General features: G+C 37.2%; 1 protein-coding gene across 1 annotated transcript in view; it reads left to right on the top strand.

Moving 5' to 3' along the window:
* atrnl1b (attractin-like 1b) overlaps nt 1-22,412 on the top strand; it is a 105,895-nt gene that overhangs the window by 27,338 nt on the left and 56,145 nt on the right. The window contains exons 16-21 of the mRNA XM_067369334.1: nt 729-942; nt 1,050-1,238; nt 6,710-6,928; nt 7,765-7,902; nt 9,768-9,861; nt 19,499-19,551. Coding sequence (XP_067225435.1) covers nt 729-942; nt 1,050-1,238; nt 6,710-6,928; nt 7,765-7,902; nt 9,768-9,861; nt 19,499-19,551 — 907 coding nt within the window. The remainder of the gene's footprint in view (nt 1-728; nt 943-1,049; nt 1,239-6,709; nt 6,929-7,764; nt 7,903-9,767; nt 9,862-19,498; nt 19,552-22,412) is intronic.

The raw sequence follows: 22,412 nt of genomic DNA, 5'->3' as shown, positions 1-22,412 counted from the left end.
CAACCTTGGTGTGTGTCAAAAAACAGTAGGTAATTTCGGCCAGGTATTTTTACGTGGGTGGTGGGAGAAAAACATTCTGGATTTAGATGGCAATAAAATCTCTGACTATCCCATGAAAATGTTGAAAATACCTTACGACCCTATGAGAAACAATTACAGTCAAAATAGGGCTATAGACACAATCCTAGTTTCAAACAATTAAGCGTAAGTCTTTAGATCAAACGTTTTTTTAAGATCATGAAAAACAAATTCAGTCGAGTGTGTCCAAAATTTTGACTGGCTTTTTCACTATACCTTTTGAAAGTTTGGGTCAGTTTTTGAAAAAAAGTCTCAAACTCACCAAGGCAGCATTTATTTGATCAGAAATAGAGTAAAAGCGTAATTTTGTTAAATATAATTGCAATTTAACATGTTGTTTTTGTGCTTATAGTTTTATAATCCTTTTATGAATAGAAAGTAAAAAAAAAAACAGCGTTTATTTGAAATAGAATTGTTTTTTTTTATTATTAAAATTTTTTATAATGTCTTTTGATGAATTTAATGCATCATTGCTTAATAAAAGTATTCATTAAAAACAAAAAAAAAATATTACTGACCCCAAACATTTCAATGGTAGTGTATACTCGCATTCTATGAACATAATTATGATTGATGCATCCTCTGTTCAAAATTAGTTTAGTCCCTAATTTTGTTAATGTTTCCTGTGACTCATTGTGTTTGTCCTGCAGAAATTGTCCCCGTGGGTGGGCCTGAGGAAGATCAACGTGTCATACTGGGGCTGGGAGGACAAGTCTCCATTCACTAACACCTCTCTGCAGTGGCTGCCCAGTGAGCCCAATGACTCAGGCTTCTGTGCTTACCTGGAGAGAGCTCAGGTGTCTGGCCTCAGGGCCAATCCCTGCACCGCCAACACAGATGGCCTCATCTGTGAGAAACCAGTCGGTGAGTTCCTGTTCCATTCTCCTGTTCTCTTTATTTTCATTGAAAATGAGCCCATATACATAAGCAATTCCTTTTCACTAACCTCATACATATTTTCTATTCTGCAGTGAGCCCGAACCAGAACGCCCGTCCTTGTAAGATGCCCTGCTCACTGCGAACCACCTGTGAGAACTGCACCAGCCAGGCCATGGAATGCATGTGGTGTGGAAGCACCAAACGCTGTGTGGACTCCAATGCCTATGTTATCTCCTTTCCCTATGGCCAGTGTCTAGAGTGGCAGACAGCAGACTGCGTGTGTGAGTGTCCTTATTTACATATTGTGGCCATTAGTCATGATGAAGAATCTATGTTTTTTATTTTTGTTTCTGATTTTCAGGGGAAAAACAACTGAGCACAGTACAATTTGTTAAATGTACTAGTAATAATAGTACTACACTATTATTGGTACAGTAGCACTATGTAAATATTAGCCAAAATACATACAAAAGGAACCTACAAGTGGTAGTAAATTTTTTTTTTTTTTTTTTTGAAAGGGTGCATTAAATTGATCAAAATGGACAGTAAAGACATTTATAATGTTACTGATAATGTTAAGACTTACATTTCAAATAAATGCTGTTCTTTTGAACTTTCTATTCATCAGAGAATCCTGAATATCAGTTTTCACAAAAATATTAAGCAGCACAGCAAAATTGATTGATTGATTGAACGTTTCAACATTGATAATAAAAAAAAAATATATATTTATTGTGCACTAAATCAGCATATTACAATGATTTCCAAAGAATCACATGGCACTGAAGCCTGGAGTAATGACTACTGAAAATTTTGCTTTGATATCACTGAAATAAATTACATTTTAAAATGTATATAAAAAAAAAGTTTTATATTATTTATAGTTATAGTTATTTCATAACTGTAGTGTTTTTGCTGTATTTTTACTTTATTTTTAATTAATGCAGAAGTATTGGTAGTCTATATTTTTAAATGTATGTATATATTTTTTAATAATTGTTAATTTTCTTTATAAGAATATTTTGGGCTTTGAACTGATTGTACGTATTTGTTGGTGGGAAATGTTGTATGTTGGAATTACAAGAGCTGTTATCTCATGAAGCCCTTAGCCTTGTTTCTTGGAAGGGTTTCCATGTGAGTCTTCCCAGTGATGAGAAAGTTGCTCTGTGGAGCTTTTCAGAGAAAGATACAACCAATCAGTGCCTGTCAGCAGCCTGGATAGTGTGGGTTCTTCATCTCTATCAGATCTGTTGTTTCATCCCATTAGCTGAACTGCTTGGCCTCTGATCCGCCTGTAATGTGCAATTAGTGTTTCAATTTGTCTGCCTAAGCATTCGCTCTTCCCTCTTGGCTATTCAAGAATGGATTCCTATGGCACGTATCGGCACGCTAAGTGATAGAAACTTTAAGGAAAACGTGATAGTGAACGACATTAGGCGGAAGTGTTCTGCAGGGAGTATTAAAAAAGAGGCCTTGACATCTCTTCAACACCTTAATGTTCCTGATTTTTCACTTAGCTTAATGTGTAGTTCACATTCATATTCATTGCTATTGAACTTGTTTGCTGTGTATTTATTTGGTACACAGCTGTGCACATCCTGCATTATGCCAAGTTATGTTTGTCCTTCAGACTTGAGGCTTTAAGTGCTCATGATGTCTTATTTCACTCTATCAGATAGTGAGGTAAGAGTACAGGGGACACATGGACACTTTCCTGACTGTAGTGTGTTTTTATGACAGGCCTAGACTTACTGATAGAACTTCCATTATGCTCAGTCTGATGGAAAATGAATTAAAAGCTCTCCGCCAGAAAGAGGTGGTACGAGTCTGCAAATCTGTCTGGCTGAAGAAACCTTTTTGTCACCAAAATGTATCGCTCCTTCCAAGTGATGGTTACTTAACATTTCAACTGCTCCACCATAAGCCCCGGCCTGTGTCAGTGCCATTTTAAAGATCTATTTCTGCTTCATGTTTTTCTTTTTTTTTCTCTCAGTTTTTCTTCTTTTTCTCTTCAGGGTGCTTTGTCTCTGTCGGAGCATGCTTGGATGAGTTTGACTCACACTTGTGAAGGTGTATATTTTTGCGCGGCAATGATTTGCACCGGGATGTTGGGAGCTTGTGTGTGTCGACCCCGTATTGTAACAGTCTGATATATTCGCCCTTAAATCTGGCGGCTGCTGCCACTGCTATGTTGGGCTGAAGGGCATTTGTTTATAGTCTGTTTTGTACCATGTCCTTGTCGCACTGCCAGACATCATCTATTTGTCCTACATCTCTCCGTTTCTCTGACTCTCTCCACAATTATCAGCGACACTTGAAATTTAACTATTTAAGACAATTACACTTCAAATAAATTGTGTTCCAAAGATGGTTTATGTTATTTTAGATAGTGTTGGTTTCTCTAAGTTTGGTTTTAAAGACTAGGAATAGGAATCACAGGGTACCTTATGATACGATACGAAACACGATACATGGCTCACGATACCAATTATATCACGATACAGTAATTCTGAGATAATATAATGCTAGACAATCTTATAATCATACATCACGATATGTGTCTAACTATGAAAACAAAATGTCTGAAAGTGTGACATTTGAAAGTGTTGTGCAGGTTTTCTCTTTATTCAAGTCCAAACTCTTAGAAAACAACACAGAAAGTTTTTCAGTCTGTAAATTAAATTTGACGTTTTAAGCAAATTAAATATTTTCAATGAGATCTGGGTGATGGTGTTGCAAGTGACTATCCATGTTCATGGTATTACCCATGCACTTCACTTTTACCAGGCAGTTCTTGCATATTACATACTCTTTGCCGATTTTTTTTGTCCCATTTATGGTATAAAAGCCGAAGTGGGCCCAGACTTTGGACTTAAAGGGATAGATCACCCAAAAATGAAAATTATGATTTACTCACACTCTATCCATCCTAGGTGTATATCATTATCTTCTTTCAGATGAACACAATCAGAGATATATTTAAAAATATCCTAATGGGAGGCATGTTTTGAAGCCCCCCAAAAATGCATCCATCCATCATAAATATAATCCATATGGCTCCAGGAGGTTAATAAAGGCCTTCTGAAGAGAAGCGACGGGTTCCTGTAAGAAAAATATCCATATTTAAAACTTTATAATCTAAAATAACTAGCTTTCGCCAGATGACCGTATGCATACTGTCGACTTGCGCCAAATGAGTAACCCCTGAAGTGATGTATGATGCGGGATGTAGGAGTATTGTAAGCTTAGATGCCTCTCGCGGTTTAAACAAATAGGGCTGTACAACAAACTCAATCTCCTCTTCTCTTGTATTGAAATTCTCCGACATTTTAGACTTCTAATTCGCGACCGGTGTTTTGTTTTGCTCTATCCTCTGAGCTTCCGCGTTTGCCATCGTGTCATGCGTCGTCATCGCATCACGTCATTTCAGTGCAAATCGATATATATGGCTGCCTGCTGGAAGCTAGTTATTATAGTTAATAAAATTTTAAATATGATTACAAAAAACCCATTGCATCTCTTCAGAAGGCCTTTATTAACCCCCTGGTGCCATACAGATTATATTTATGATGGATAGATGCATTTATTTGGGGCTTCAAAACACGCCCCAGGATAGTTTTAAATAAATCTCAGATTTTGTTCATCTGAAAGAAGATTGTCATATACACATGTATATGGCTTGAAGGTGAGTAAATCATGGGCTAAATTTCATTTTTGGGTGAACTATCAATTTAAACATGGCTGGGGCATCTATTATTTTACTCACACTGCTGTCCACCATCCCATTAAAACCTCTTTTTCTTAGGCTAGTTAACTTATGCTCACATTTCCTTCATTAATGTGTTGAGCGCCGCCTTGAGAAACCATGAAGTAGCGACGCTGGCAGCGGGGAAATCCATTTAGAGCACCTTATTTTATTAATTACAATATCGAAAGTTGGCACCAGCGTATCGACTCTTGTATCGCACGGAAAAGGACAACAATATATTGCCCTAAAAATATTTTGTCCCACCCCTAATAAAGACAGGGTGTAACGTCATGATTTAGTCTGCGGGAATAAGGGCTGGACTTTGATACCGTGGCTCCACCTCACATTCACTGCACAGACTCAGACTCAGACATCATTGCTGCCAGATTTCAACAGCCATTTCTGGCTTAATTTTTTATTTTATTTTTTACAGGATTACGAAGACAAACTATTTTTTCCTTGTAACATTATTAACCAGTGAATTATAAACAAAAAGTCCAGAAAGTATCTAAATGGTCTCAATTTTGATGTGACTTTGAAACCAGTCATATTTGATAGCTGAACTGCCATCTTTCTTTTTTCATTTGTGGGGTGCCAATCAATTTACGTCTGTGAACATGTGACCCTTGACTATTTGAATCGGCAGGGATGCATTTTCCTTCCCAGAGATGTTGTCTCATCTGTTCTCAATGCCTAGCCCGTCTAGACATCTCCTCACCCCTAAACAAATGATTTTTATTGCATGCCGAATTAAATCATATGGTGCTGTTCAGGATCTGTCAGCTCCTGCAGTTGAGAATCCATGAACTCCTGCCAGCATAATGACTAACATTGTGCTTTTTCACCATTATTGCTGCCATCGTGTTGACCCTGGACACACTTTGTGCGTAATGCTTGTTGTTGTGTGGTCTGAGATCCTAAGAGATGTGATTTGGCTGCCAGGGAGGTGGATCAAACCATAAGAGGCTGACGCATATGGCTCTGATGTGCTCTTTTGGGAGAGTGAACTTTCTGGTGGTATTTGAGAGCATATTACTCAGTCAGTTGAATGATATGCCCTGTGAGATCTTAAAGGAACACTCCACTTTTTTTGAAAATAGGCTAATTTTCCAACTCCCCTAGAGTTAAACAGTTGAGTTTTACTGTTTTCGAATCCATTCAGCCGATCTCCGGTTCTGGCGGTACCACTTTTAGCATAGCTTAGCATAGTTCATTGAATCTGATTAGACCGTTAGCATCGCGCTTAAAAATGACCAAAGAGTTTTGATATTTTTCCTATTTAAAACTTGACTCTTCTGTAGTTAAATCATGTACTAAAACCGACGGAAAATAAAAAGTTGTGATTTTCTAGGCTGATATGGCTAGGAACTATACTCTCACTCAGGCGTAATAATCAAGGAACTTTGCTGCCGTTCCATGGCTGCAGCAGTGCAATGATATTACGCAGCGCCTGTGAGCCCCTGCTTGCACAGGGAACGTGCCTTGCAACCATGGAGACGTTTGTGAGAGACGCTGTGCAATATCATTGCGCCTGCTGCAGCCATGATACGGCAGCAAAGTTCCTTGATTATTACGCTGGAATGAGAGTATAGTTCCTAGCCATATCAGCCTAGAAAATCACAACTTTTTATTTTCTGTCGGTCTTAGTACACAATTTAACTACAGAAGAGTCAAGTTTTAAATAGGAAAAATATCAAAACTCTTTGGTCATTTTTAAGCGCGATGCTAACGGTGTAATCAGATTCAATGAACTATGCTAAGCTATGCTAAAAGTGGTACCGCCAGAACCGGAGATCGGCTGAATGGATTCGAAAACGGTAAAACTCAACTGTTTAACTCTAGGGGAGTTGGAAAATGAGCCTATTTTCAAAAAAAGTGGAGTGTTCCTTTAAAAAGTATCATTTTAAACATGTCTTTGCTGTTTCTCATTTTTTATTTCTCAGAATCTACAGTTTTTTTTTTTTTCTTTGGCCTCTCATCTCTCTCTGTTCTCTGTCATTTCAGCTCAGAACTGCTCTGGTTTGCGTACATGCGGTCAGTGTTTAGAGCAGCCTGACTGCGGCTGGTGTGGAGACCCCAGTAACACCGGCCGAGGGCAGTGCATGGAGGGTTCGTATCGTGGACCCATGAAGAGCCCCACCAGACATAGCCAAGACATGGTCCTGGAGACAGGGCTCTGTCCAAAAGAGCGTGGCTTTGAGTGGGCCTTCATCCAGTGCCCTGGTGAGAAACTCAAACATTCAAACCATCACATTCACACTTGACCTTTAAAGAGCAAATGTTCCACAAGGGGTTTCAAACTGCGGTCCAGGGACTCCCAGAAGGCACAAGAGGTGCTAGGTGATCTCCGAAAAACTTGACATGATTTTTTTTTTTACTGTATGTATTTTTTAAGCCTAAATTTACATATTTTGTGGTATACACTACCATTCAGCAGTCTGTAAGAGTTTTTAAAGAAATTAACATTTTTATTCAGCAAGGAATCATTAAATTGAAAGTGACAGTAAAGACTTTTCATTGTTACAAATAAACGTCTATTTTTTAAGTACTTAAGTACTGTTTTTTTTTTTTTTTTTTACCTTGTATTCTTCAAAGTTAATCACGGTTTCCACAAAAACATTAAGTAGCACAACTGATATCAACATTGATTAATTTTTTTTTACATGAGCACCAAATATAATTATTTTTTTTTATTCTTTTACTCTTTAGAAATATTTTAGAAAATATTTTAAAATCTTATCAACCTAAATCTACCTTGTTTATTTTATTATTTTTCTTCAAATTGCTTTAGTACATTGACAATAATAAAAAAAAAAATGTCTTTACACTATCAATCTTATCATTCACCTTCATATTTTAGGAAAGGGGTCCTTCACTTGGGAAACATTTATTTAGGGGGTCCTTGGCATAAAGAATTAGAATGCTCTTGAGTTTTTGATACTTTAGTTCATATAATACACTGAGAGTCATCTCTGACATCAGTACTACAAAATAGCTATTGTAAAAAAAAAAATCCAAACTCTTGAGTTTTTCCTAAACAACCAACTTTTATCTTCCAGCATGCCAGTGTAATGGTCACAGCACGTGTGTGAATGGCAGCGTGTGCGAGCAGTGCCGTAACCTCACCACCGGTCTTCACTGCGAAACGTGCTTGCCCGGTTACCACGGAGATCCAACCAATGGCGGAAAGTGCCAAGGTGAGAATATTTGCACCTGCTACTAACAGGGCATTTTGATTCTCCATTTTGTGTGGTAATAGAGAATAGAGCTCACTGTGAAATGAGTGTTGAGGTCATAGAGGTGGTTGCACTGCCAGAGGTGAGAGGTAAGATCACACATAGACACGTAGTCACAATGTTTTTTTTCCTCTTTTGCCCTGGAGATGTCGGTTTACAGCATTGCCCACTGCTCCTAGGTGAAACAGGATATGCTGTCAGAGACCATTATGCTCACAGATATGAGCCAACACCCCCACTAGGAGTTTAACATTAAGAGCTAGTGATCACAAAACATGTGCTAGTTTAAAAATTCTAAAATTGTTGTCTTTAGAGACTCTTTAGAGACCATAAACAATGTTTTTATGTTTTATTTACAGTATTTTTTTGTATGATTTTGTAAAATGGATTTGTTGTTTTCCTCGTTGTTTTTGTGAAATTTTGCCCAAGGCCTCCTTTACTTTAATACTTGATGGCACGTCAGTTCTGAAACTGCACCCTGCAAACACTAGACACTATCATATTTCCCATATTCTTGAGAAATATGATATTCATATTCCTTCTTAAAAGCCGACCAACTTACAAAAGGCGTTCTTACACACATCAGCATAAACCTTTGAAATACGACCTACAGGATGCTGGGATTTAGAGACGGCATAGAATTGGCCCTATACGTGCTGTCATGTATATTTAGTTTGGCAGACAAAAGCCTGTTAGAGCCCAGTGATTTGCAGCGATGTAAGCACAGCATGAACAGCGTGTGTAGAATTAAAGCTTATTTTAGAAATAATTATAGGTTACTGTTCAAAAAGGATGAAAATTAATTTCAGTACACATGTGGTACTGTACAGATGTGGCTGTGGCACTGAAAGATAAATGCTCTTCTTTTGAACTATTCATCGAAGAATCCTGAATTATTATTATTATTATTATTATTTTTATTATTTTTATTTTAATTCAGTTTTCACAAAAGCAGAAAATATAAGAGCATCAAATAAGCATATTAGAATGGTATCTGAAAGATCATGTGACACTAAAGACTGGCGTAATGGCTGCTGACTACACTTTAAAATATATAATATTATTGTAATAATATTTAATGGTATTATTATTTTTTATTGTTTTTTGTAAATACATTTATAAGATGTAATTATAAGTATAAATCTGTTATTTAAACATACTTTTATTAATATTATTATTTTGATATGGTGCTAAATTCAGATAAATTCAGAGTTTTATTTTCTAGTGCACATAGAATGAAAACAACTTTCCATTTTGTTTGTTTGTTTGTTTCTGTGATTTAAGGTTCATAATTTATTATTTTGATTTCCATCAGTGATGTTGCTTGGAGACTGTAACCTAATGTTCTCATTTCATGTAATGTAGCCAAACTCACTTCTCTGAGAGCAGAGAGAGACCACCTATGAGCAGATCTCACTGTGTTTGTCAACTTCTTTGACCTCAAAGTTGACCTCTTGACCTCCAAATATACCCAAGACTGATTTGAATTTGAATCGATTTAGTCATAGAAGTGTCCCTAGAATTTCTCTATTGGAGCAGTAATAATTCACGGTAGAATGGCATGTCGAGTAGTAATGTATTAGATGAAAAAAGCTCATTCTGTATTGAGATCAAACTTTTTTCCTGAAATTGCAGCATATGCAGTTTTTTTTATTAAATATCTAATATGCTGTCTTCATAAGATCTTTGTTTTTCTCTCTGTTTCTGTGCTTACATACTGTTTCTCTTTCTATCTCTCTTTCCCCATTCTGTTAATCTTTATCTTCCTCTATATATTTCTCATCTTTCCATTTTTGTCTGGTTCCCTCTCACTTTTTCTCTTCTAGCCTGCAAATGTAATGGCCATGCCAACGTGTGCCAGGTGCTGACGGGAAAATGCTTTTGTACCACCAAGGGTATCAAAGGTGACCAGTGCCAGCTGTAAGTACATCTTCTCTAAATTAGGGCATGTCAAGATATTTATTTGAAATCAGTTATGTAATAAATAGTAATTTTATAATTATTTTTGTTGTAATTGAAATATTTGAGGCTTAGTTGTTCCGTTATTCTCCACTTACCATCCATCCATCCATCCATCCATCCATCCATCCATCCATCCATCCATCCATCCATCCATCCATCCATCCATCCATCCATCCATCCATCCATCCATCCATCCATCCATCCATCCATCCATCCATCCATCCATCCATCCATCCATCCATCCTCATTCCATTTAGCTTGACTGTGTCCTCACAATTTTGGCTAAAGCTGACCTGCAAACGCAGCACATTTTGTCTGCGTGTGTGCACACACTTTAATAGCACTAATGGAGGTGGAAGTGAGGTGTGGGAGTGTGCTGGCATCTGTTTGTGACTATTAGAGAGTCCGTTCATCTTTGAGAATAATGAAACTCAAGTGCTTCACTCACTGCATTGTTGTATGCACATGCAAAAATTCTAAAGAGTGGGTTGACCCAGTCATGCTTATTTAGGAGACGTGGGTGCAAACTGAATTTCCCACACAAATGCTTCAGTTATGAAAACAGAAGCTGGTGAGCAGCTTGAAATCTGGGCTGCTGTGTTGCATTCAGGGCTATAGAGCAGAGGATGTTAGTGCCTTTGTTGTGCTCTTTTAGGAGCAAATGCTTTGTTCTAGGCTGACGTGTAACTCTGGGATATGAAGAGGTGTGCAGCTCATGGCAGGTCTCACTTGATCTTTTAACAGCGTTTTATCGCAGGAAACAGGAAACTTGTTTTTGTGCCTGCAAGTCTCTTTTCACGTTGTGCTATTTGGCACCACAGCACATTTTTGTCTTAAACAGCGACAGCTGTACACCGTAGTATGGTAATGACCCAGGAGGAGAAGGCATCATGGAAAGCATTGTTCATTACATTTTTTTTTTTTTTCCATTGTTAATACCGTAAGTGAATGAGATTCGGTTCTGTTATTTTTTTCTTGCACAGTGCACTGCTTTGTGCACTGTACAAGAAAGATGAACTGGTTATTTTTAATTATTTCTGTAAAGTCCATTTCCAGAAAAAGTGACTCTTATGAGTTTATTTTTAAGGGTTAGTTCACTCAAAAATTATGTAATTTATTACTCACCCTCATGTCGTTCCACACCCGTAAGACCTTCATTCATCTTCGGAACACAAATTAAGATATTTTTGATAAAATCCGATGGCTCAGTGAGGCCTGCATCGCCAGCAATAACACTCCCTTTTTCAATGCCCATAAAGCTACTAAAAACCTATTTAAAACAGTTCATGTGACAACAGTGGTTCAACCTTAATATTATAGCGACAAGAATACTTTTTGTAATACCTTTTGTAAACAAAATAGCAATGTCTAGTGATGGGAGATTTCAAAACATTGTTTCATGAAGCTTTGAAGCTTTACAAACCTTTTGTTTTGAGTCAGTGGTTTGGAGTGTGTATCAAACTGCCATAGTCATGTGAACCATTGAAGTTTCAAAACACTTATGACGTAACAAAACCTTGTTTACTGAAATCATGTGAGTTTGGTGCTCTGAACCAGTAATTCATAATAACACATTGTTTTATGTTTGTTTTAGTCCTGATACTTTTTTATTGTTTCATGAATAATAGGATATTTTATAATATTTAATATTATAAACTTTCTTTTGGATTTATTGTCAGTACTGGGCTTGCGGTTCACATGGGTAGGGTACTTTGTTCTGTGTGTGTGAACGTCTGGGTTCGTCCTCCACCACCGAAGACCATTTTTGACCCAGGAAAAACCCAGGTGTAGTCCAATTCTTGAACAGGAGACTCTGAGTTTGATCTTTTTAGTGAATCAAAAACATAATGTGACTCATGAGTTGGTTCTTTTTTGGTGAATCAGAAACATAGAGTTTGAAGTCTGTTTCGTCTGTTTCCTGAACATGTGACTCTCATGAGTTGGTTCGTTTTAGTGAATTGAAAAAAGCCTCAAAGTCATCAGGGGCCGGTTGCACCAGCAAGTTACAACATAGCCTAGTTTTGACTAGGCTCGTAAATGGGCACTAAGTTACATCTTACGCACTACTAAATATGTTTGTGTTGCACCATTAAATTTAGTTGAAGCGTATACACTAAATATTTACGGAAGCCTCCTATTAGGAGTAACGGTTGGAATAAAATAGCAGACTGACTGACCTGCATCAATAAGCTCTTGTTTTACCTGACAGACTTCATTCTTTAGACATATATGATATGCTGCTGACATATTTTACACTCGCTTACATTTTAAGAGAGAGAACATTGTGAAAAGATTACTTAGCCACTCTTCAACACAAACCCGTTAAACAGCGCGCCGTTGTGTGCATCAGTCCTATCACTCCGTTTTGTGCATGTCAAATAAAATCAGTCAATAAAATGAATAAATGTCTCTTCTTGTGTTTTTTTTTTTTTTGTATCAGTATTTATTTGATCCTTATTAATTTAGTTTCAAATACAGTTTCCGTTTTTTTTTGTTTTTTTTATTTAGCCTACTTATTAAAAACATATTCATGATTAAGTAAGCCATTGTATTTAACGCAAACTTATTTTTACTGTTAACTAGGTGAGGCAAAATCAGTCAGAATGAAGGATAAACTAAAATTCATGACATTTCAACCACTTCTCATGTATTTGAAGGATCACTGAGGGTAAATGTCATATTATGCGACTACGCATTACTTTACGGAGAACTTACGAGCTACTAGCTACCTTCTGCCTTAAGAACAAATGGTGCAACCAAATAAAGTACAGAGTTAGTTACAAACTAGCTAGTACTTACTAAGCCGCTAGTGTGGACTTTGTTCCAACTTAAGAAAGAGCTTACGAACGGCTGGTGCAATCCTTCCCAGGGCTAAAGTGAAGAGAACAAAGATGCAGTTAGGAAGTTTTATTCATCCACATTCTTCACAACTTCCCATTCTTTTCTCCTCTTTTCGCTAATAAAGCAGTAAAGACTTACATCGCTTCTCTTGTGGCTCATCGACTGAAAATTACAACCAAAAGCTGCACAATGTGGCATCATATATTAAATTCCGAGTTGTGTTGTGGTAAAAATAGCAATATGACAGTGTCAGTGTCTCAGTGAGTGCAACCATTTGACGTCATCGACATAGAATGCACTGTGCACCTTAACAAAATGGTGCCGTCCATTGTCCAAATGGGTCAAAATATGTCATGGATTTTTTAAATAACGTAAATCTTTCTTGGGTTTTCTACTACATATTTCAGTAAGAGACATCATTTACATTATATTAAGCCATACAAGTCTTAAAGGGTTAGTCAAAAATGAAAATTCTGTCATTTATTACTTACCCTCATGCCGTTCCACATCTGTAAGACCTTCGTTAATCTTTGGAACACAAATTAAGATATTTTTGTTGAAATCCGATGGCTCAGTGAGGCCTGCATAGGGAGCAATGACATTTCCTCTCATGATCCATAAAGGGACCTAAAAACACATCTAAATCAGTTCATGTGAGTACAGTGGTTCAATATTAATATTATAAAGTGACAAGAATATTTTTGGTGCGCCAAATAAAACAAAATAATAACTTATTTAATGATGGCCGATTTCAAAACACTGCTTCAGGAAGCTTCGGAGCATAATGAATCAGCATGTCGAATCAGCTGTTCGGAGTGCCAAAGTCACGTGATTTCAGCAGTTTGGCCGTTTAACACGCGATCCCAATCATGATTCGATACGCTGATTCATTATGCTCCGAAGCTTCCTGAAGCAGTGTTTTGAAATCGGCCATCACTAAATAAGTCCTTATTTTGTTTTTTTGGCACACCAACAATATTCTCGTCACTTTATAATATTAATATTGAACCACTGAACTCGCATGAACTGATTTAAATATGTTTTTAGTACCTTTATGGATCTTGAGAGAGGAAATGTCATTGCTGGCTATGGAGGCCTCACTGATTCATCAGATTTCAACAGAAATATCTTAATTTGTTTTCTGAAGATTAACAAAGGTCTTATGGGTGTGGAACGGCATGAGGGTAAGTAATAAATAACAGAATTTTCATTTTTGGGGGAACTAACCCTTTGACATTGACGTCAAATGGACCTTGCTCTGCATCAAAAGCTGTAGTGAGAACTAGGCATGTGACTATCAAATTTTCATGTTGCGATTAATTGATTAAGCTTTTATCAGGTTATTATCACGATATTAAAATAAGTTGCAAAACCATTTTTTGTCATAGTTTAACAGGTTTAAGAACTCTTTTTGTAATAAAACAAAACAACTCTGACTGAAATTTTCAAACAGATTAAAATGCAAAAGAATTAGGCGATAAAGAACAACAGATAACACTTTACTCTATTTAATGCATTAACTAAGATTGAGCAATAGCTACATTTTGTTACAGAAAGTGTTATTTTTTGTTAGTTTGTTTTTGTGTTTGTTAGTTTAGAAACACAACTGATCATTGTTAGTTTTATCTCAGGTCCATTAAATAAGTTATTTTGTTTTTAGTAATGTTATTAAACAGTAACTAAGAAATTAACATTAATTAATAATAATTAATACTTTATAAGTATTTTTATTGTCAGTTTAGTGATAATGAATTAACATGTTAACTAATGAAGCTGTATGTTTTCAAAGTTTTACTGAACAATAACAAATAATCAGAACATTTCTAATCATTAGGGCATGTTGTAGTCCAGATTAACATATAAAAATGTTTAGGTTTGAAAATAAATATCCTTTTAAGTCTTTTTTAAGTATTCAGTATTTGGTGCTGTGATGAACAACACTGAGATTACAAAAAAATGAATGGCTGTTTGAAGCATTTTAAAAACTTCACTAGCGCAGTTACTTTGTTTGCACGGTTTCCGTGGTAACCGTTGCACGCTGCTGTTCCATCAGCGCCCTCTGCTGTCAGAGAGTGAAGGCGCACTTTAATTCAGCTCATCTCCTTCACTGGTTCCGCCATGTGCTTCTCGTGCACGTTGGGATTGTTTACATCTGAGCGCGTGTCCTTTTGACGCAGAATACAGCGGTGTTGTGCATTTTATACGATTGATGGGTAAAGTATTCTTAACTGCCTTATAAAAAAATGTATAAATGGTAATAAATTATTATTTACGGTATTCTGAAGTGCCGACGATTACAATATTGTGCATATTCATTATCGCGATTTTTCGCATTACCGAATATCGGAACAAGTCTAGTGAGAACATCTTTTAACTTGGCATTCTTCTGTGTCTGGTATCTCTCACATGCTCTTTTGTTTTCAGCGTTTGTGTGCATACCGGTAGATGCTTGTTTTTAATTGTGTGTAACCCAGTCAGGCCAAGCCAGGTCCATTGGTGATGTATTCAAGCGTGTCTTCATCACAAGGACAAATGAGTGCACGGGCAGCATTTGAGACGGCCGTTACCGCTTCCTGTTTATTCCTCTCCTTCTCACTTCGTTCTCTCTCCTTCATTACTCAGAGCCAACAGATGCCATTACCCGTCCTACATAACGAGGTCCATAATGAAGCGCCGAGACCATTTTTGTCACGCACAAATACTATCGTGCTCAAAATGGTTGATTAAAGACCTGATGTGCTGCAGTGATCGCTTGCTGGCCCCACTTTAGTGAGCTGACATTGTGAAAGAGCAATTCAAAGTTTCCTTTCACAATCCTGAGTGGGACTTCAGAGCGATGAGAATGCGTCACTTTCCTTCTCGATCAGAGGACAGCTCAACAAGAGATATTTGAAAAGATACACATGATTAAAGAAAGAAAATTGATACAATTTGAAGCAAAAGCATGCTTGATTACTGTAGAGTCCATCATTATCATGATGGAGTGTCATGGAGTGTTTTGTGTGTGTTGCGGCAATTCAGGTGCGACCCAAATGGGGATCAAATTATGGCACTACAGAGAGAGAGTGCATTAAAGCATGCACGTCATGTGTGTGTGCTCTCACTGGAGATTAAATTAAGATACTGAGAGTAAGAGTGCATTATGTTTCATCGTCCTCACGGAGTACATTGTGTGTATGTGGGCATGAGCGTTGGAAACCTCTTCTGATTTGCAGTGTATGGGTAAGAGAGAAGAATAGTCATTTCTAAAATGTCATCCAGATTAAAGGCTAGGGTACTGATATGCAGAGGTTTTTTTAAATGCCTGTGGTGCAGTTTGTCCCGTGTCCTCTGTACCGTGGTAAAAGTGTACTCTACCTTGTCCTCTCGTATTTATTACCAACTCTCCGCAAAAATATGAACGCTTCGGCTCCGTTTGATAAATTTGGAAGCTATGTTTCAGGCCCAATATCAATGTTCAGAAATTAATGACCTCAATTATAGGGTGTGCATTGTATTTTCAGCATTACCACAAATGGCTAGGTATTGATCCAGATTTCCTTGTACTATTTGATTGATAATATCATGCTTAGGTAAAATCATAATTATGGCATAAAAAGGTCATAATTATGGCATACGAAGTCAAACTGTTGGCAAAAGAGAAAAAGGCAAAGTTATGAGAAGTTGAAATTGGGAGAAAAGGTCAATTATGACATGTTGAAATTATGACCAAAACATAATTGACATAAGTATAAAAATTATGAGATAGAAACAAAAATAAATATGAACAACAAATGTGACTTTTTTTGTTACATTTATGACTCTATATAATAATTGAGGTAAAATGTAAAAACAATGAGATATTAAGTCATATTTGAGATAAAAAGTCATTGACAAAAATGTAGTAACCAAAACGTGTTTTTTTGTGTTTTTTTTATTTCTTAAATGGCAAAAATGAGCTTTCATGTCTAAGAGTTAATTGTGAATTGGACTGTTTGTTTTTGCATATAACTTGTGTGGACAACTTAATAGAAAGTAATTTTTTGCCACGATTTCGCACATATTTTATTGCATCACATTCATTACATACTCCAAAGCCATACTCAGTTGGACCTTACAGTTGTAATGCATTTGCATTACATAATGCATTACATGCATTACATTTATATAAAGTATTTTTGTGGCCGAAATTCATGTGAACTGGGAGCATTGCGTTAGATTAGCTCCAAAGTAACTAGTCCAGAGCCCGGCATTTTGCATTAACTATTACATCACTGCATTTACTCCTTAAGAGTGACTTTAACGATTAATCACATTGGCACTTCAGATACTTTTACAGGACAATGGCGTGAATTGAAAGTGAATTCCCTCTGTACAAACTAAGTGGCGAAATTGTTGTGAGGAGAGAGGGAGAGAGAGAGAGTTGTGCTCTCAAATGAATGCAGACTCTAATTGGACCGTCAGTTCCTGGCTCAGAAGAGCAACAAGATGTGTAATCTGCTTAGGCTGGTGCTGAGCTGGGCCGACAGCGCTGTGTTAATTGTTTAGCGAGTTTGAGATCGAGGTAGAGGAAGCTTTGGGCTGTCTCCTGGCGCTCTCTAATGAAGCTGAGGAAATAAAGGACCCCAACAACAGAGTGGAATTACATAATCTGACTTAGTATGAAAAGGGACAAAGATACTGCAGGCACCACACAAATTTAACACTATTTTTCCATTTAGAGGTCAACAAGACTGTTGTTAAAATGGTTAGAATGTAGGGGTGTAACAGTACGGTCACATCACAGTTCGGTTCATGCAGTTAGACGACGAATATAATCAGTCACAGACGATCCACACTCCAATCCAGAAGGGGGCACATGCAGTAATGCAACGCTGTTTGCTAACCTCCACAACAGGAAAACCCAAGAACTTGAGCAATTGAAAACAAAGTCCAATAAGTAGTGTGCATGCATCAAAGGTGTCTTTCTGCACTACTGGACAAAGAAGAATAATTTGAAAGACTTGTGCACTCAACTATGTGCGAAATGGAATGCGGAAAATTAAGTATATGAGGGTTGGGCTCAAGCTTTGAATGTTTAAATATAGTTTGTGGAGCAAATTGTAACACTCCTAATACACAAGTTTTAGTTTTCATTATTCTTTATTTTGTACTTTTATAACACAAGATGATTTTCAGTTTTGTAGCTGATTGTGACCAAATACCTTTTTTAAAAAAAATTAATATAATGTTTATTAATGCTTTATTCTGCATGACATTATTCTACATCCCTTAATCCTACCCAATACCTAAACTTAACAACTACCTTACTAACTATTAATACGCAGTAATTAGGGGTTTATTGAAACAGAAGTTAATAATTAGTTAATATTGAGAATTGGACCTTAAACTAAAGTGTGACCATTTTTCCTATTGTACTGAAATCACCAAACCGTGACCCCAAAACCGAGGTGCATACCGAACCGTCACTTCTATGTACCTCTACACCCCTATTAGAATGTATGAATAGTAGCAATATGCAAATATGGTAAAACTGCAAAAGGTACTCTACCAGTTTACAGTTAGGCATTTAGCAGATGTTTTTATCCAAAGTCACTTTCAAAAGAGGAACAAAAACAATTTATCAAGGAGCCAGCAATATTCGTAATATACAATGACAAGTTTATTTGACGGCTAGATTAGGAAACTTAATTTTACTGCAATTTCATGGGTTTGATGTATAAAAACAGCTGTATGTTTGTTTTTTCATATATAATTAGAAACTCAAATGATTCCTATTAAAGTCGCAATGCAACGGAAGTAGCAACAAATGTTTTTTGTTTTAGATATTGTGATGTACTTCTGAGTGTAACAGATTATTGAAAAAGAAAAAAATGTTGGGCAGGGATTGGCTCTATGCATTAGTTGGCTTTTGAGATTTGAGCGTTGTACTCAAATTTCAGCAGATGAAAGTTAGCTTGCAGGGTCGGGGTTTAAGTGGACTAAATTATTGGAGAAGTCCTGTATGCGTCAAAGGAGAAATCTGAGGTTTTCACTGGAAGGTCCAGTTATGGCGTTTTGATTTAAACATTACAAGTTCAAAACATTTTAATGTTAATTTAGGAAATGGATAGGGAGAATTTGCATTTCATGTTGACTTTAACATCACAGTTAATCAGGATATGCAAAAGAACATATTTACAAAATCACTTATGCAGTAGATTTGTCTAGTCTGTCTTAGTACTCTAGTCTTAAGCCGCGCACACACTTAATGATTGTAAGGCCGATTATGAATGTAAATTGATAATTAGGACTGATCGCGCTCAAACGCGTCCAGTCAGAGCCAGTTGCGCTCAGTCTGCGATTACAGTCGGTGTTCAAATTCCATGTGTAAGTATATGACTCTGCTTCAGTCGCAGGAAACAATCGCTGTATGTTGAGCACAGTCTTAGAATGTTTTAGCTAGTCGTTAAATGTGTGCCCGGCTTTAGTAATCTAAAGATCTAAATAACAGAACATTCTGATTCTTATTTTATTTCTTTCAGGGTTTTAATTGTGTAACTTTGTTTTCTTGTTTCACAGTCCATTTATTTGTTTTTAATGTTTAATTAATATTTTAGAACTGCTAAAATGCAAATGTGCTCCTTGAAGTCACTTTGGATAAAAGCGCTTGCTATGTGCATAAAAATATAAATGCAAATATAAATACAAATGCATGTTCAGATTCATCCATCAGATGTTGTGTTGTCTTATTATTGATGTGCTTCATCTAAATGATTTTTCATCCCCTCTACAGTTGTGATTCAGAAAACCGTTACCTTGGCAACCCCCTCCGAGGAACCTGTTACTGTGAGTATGCTCTATTTGAGCTCTGACCTTAAAGTAATCCTGTTGTACCTTGAAAATTCATCTGACTCTGCAGGCACTTTCAAACTCAGAGGCTGTCTCTGGTCTGCCATTTAGTGAAATTAGACTCAGGGGGTTTAAGATGCTAGGAAACCTGGATGAAATTGCTGTGAGCCGCAAACAATGTTGAAGTCTGTGCTCAAAATCAACAGCACTAGGGGGCAGTCTTGTTGTATATCAGAAAAAGCCTGTTCCCTGTGTATACATTTGTGTTTCTCTCTTCGCTTTTTTTTTGCAATTAATATCAGCAGTCATCATGGAGTCTGAAAAGGCTAAATGCAGTCAGTAGTGTTTAGGAGATCAAATTTCACTCCGTTTGCAAATCCTGCCAGCATTATCCCCATTGTCATCAATCAGGATTAAATAAAGCCTTCAATTTCTCAATCAATTTCCATCCACTCTGCTCCCTCTGCGTCTGTTAGATGGAACGCGTATGCTCACAGGCTTCCGGCCCAATTGCTGTTTAGAAGAAAACTGTATCACCCAGCCATCATATTTTCTCAAATAGTGTCCTGTAGGGGAAGTGTTACTGGAGAGTGGGCCGCAGGCGACGATATAAGACTGGTGAGAGTGTCAAACCCTGTCAGGGTGAGTAAGCGAATGATTCGAGCTAATTAAAGACACATGAGCAGAAGTTTGGTGGACGTGGATCCAGTAGGCAGTGTGAGCTCGCTTTCTCACACTTGCAAGGTTTGACTTGTGTATTTCCGGAGGCAGCACTAGCAAGCAAGTTCATTGTGTTCTGTCAGTCTTACTTGACTCATCCTCAAAGGAGAATGATCCTGTAAAAACAGACCTAAGCCTGGTAAGACCTCTTGGTCATGCTAAATCTTCTCAGACTGGTTTAATCTCACACTCTGCATTGTGATCAATCAGCCCACCATATATTCCCACTATAGCTGCAGTGGGCAGTGGTATTGTCAAAAGTTCCGACTTCCATACCAAGTTGATACTGAAATTTAAAAAATGTGACACTTTGAGCGCTGTTGAGCGGATTCGTAAACACCTCTGGTCATTGTGTTCACATGCTCAACATATATTTCTATGATTGGCTACAATGATCAATGCACAGGAGTGTTTGAAAGCACATGGAAGGGTTTTGAAAGGAGGAGCAGGAGAGTTTGAAAACCTGCTTTCAAAAGCTCCCATATGTGTCTGAGTAAGCTCTCGGTGAAGAGCATCAATGATGACTATTTACAACATGTTTTTGAAGCGTTGATCATTGTAGCCAGTCACTGACATATATGTTGAGTGCATGAACACAGTGGCCAATCAGAGGTGTTTACGAATCTGCTCAACAGTGCTCAAAGCATCACATTTTTCAAATTTCAGTATTGACCTGGTATCAAAGTGAGTACTTTTGACAACACTAGTGAGCAGTGTCTTTAATCACCTGAGTGGAGTTAATTTTTATATTCCAACATTACAATATTATACCTTTAGTTGATTTATTAGATTTAGATTTATTGGTCTACTCAAGAGCACTTAATCCAATGCACAAGACAGAAGATTGGTGTACTTGCTGTCAAAAGTGACCATAATCCCTTTCTCCAAGTTGTTTTTTACAATTGTTTTTACTCTTGGAGACCCACTGTTCTGCAGAGTTTAGCTGCAACCCTAATCAAACACACCTGGACCAGCTAATCAAGGTCTTCAGGATCACTTGAAAAATCACTGGCAGTTTGTGTTGAAGGTTGAAAATTAACTGCAGGTCACTTCACTGCCATTCACAAATCTTATTCTGTGGCCTCATGGGATAGTAAAGTGTCCATTGAATGCGCACTTCAGAATCTCGGCAGAAGTAATAGGCCGCCCAGATACTTTTTGCCGACTGTTTTCTGAATACTATGTATTCTGACATACTACTCTGTTGGTGTACTGTTTTTCACATGCTATAGTAGGGAATAATTCGATTTCTGACACAGCATGGGTCTCCAGGAGCAGGGTTGAAGACCTCTGATTTAAAGAAACAGTTCATCCAAAAATGAAAATTATACCATCATTTACTCACTCTCCTGTAAGTTGCAAACCTGTATGATTTATTTATTTTTTTTGCAATAATTTGACCAGTTTAGTTTTTTTTTTTTTTCTCCCGCCACTGAGCACTAGACTGCCAAAACCACCAGGCTGAGTGCCACCTAGCAATACACAGTCTGAAAGCTTTATTAAACACTGAAATTTGGGAATAAATTATGTATTACAGTGAATCGACAGGATTTTACCCTCTGCGTCTAATGCATTTATAATCACTCACTTATAAGCACACTCAAATTATTTGGATGTGAGACAAAACCAACCAAAACCTCCAATTTTAGGTAATGTGCTGCAGTCAGTTTCAAAGTTCTCTATTAAGGGATTCGAAGTGTCACAAGTGCCGCGAACACAAACAAGTTAGTTTCAGGCACCACTTTTTCAGTTTCAATTCTTCCTGCTCATCACAGACACAGGTCCAGTTTTAAAAGAACGCAATCCTCGCTACAGTCAGTTTCAATGTTCCCTCCCCTCTCTTCTCCGCTTTGATTAGTTTTCTTCTATTTTCCACATATATTCCTGTCCTGACCGCAGACATGGATAGGTGAAGACTCCTCATACTCAAACTCCTGTTAAACACCCTTTCAGCACCATTGTGCTATTGCTTGAAAAATACACCAGCCCACAATGCATTGCATACTACAATTCAAAACCGTAATACATAAATAGTAGATTAGTGTTGAAAATGGGCTGTAAGTTAACAGCAGTTGCTTACTGTGAAAATTATTGCCCAGAATACATTGCTTTCTAAAGTACGGTTTTAACTGAAAACA

The sequence above is a fragment of the Chanodichthys erythropterus genome, chromosome 19 (assembly GCF_024489055.1).
Source record: "Chanodichthys erythropterus isolate Z2021 chromosome 19, ASM2448905v1, whole genome shotgun sequence".
In the NCBI taxonomy this organism is placed as follows: domain Eukaryota; kingdom Metazoa; phylum Chordata; class Actinopteri; order Cypriniformes; family Xenocyprididae; genus Chanodichthys; species Chanodichthys erythropterus.
The sequence above is the reverse complement of the archived record's forward strand: the minus strand, read 5'-3'. Positions and strand labels throughout refer to the sequence as shown.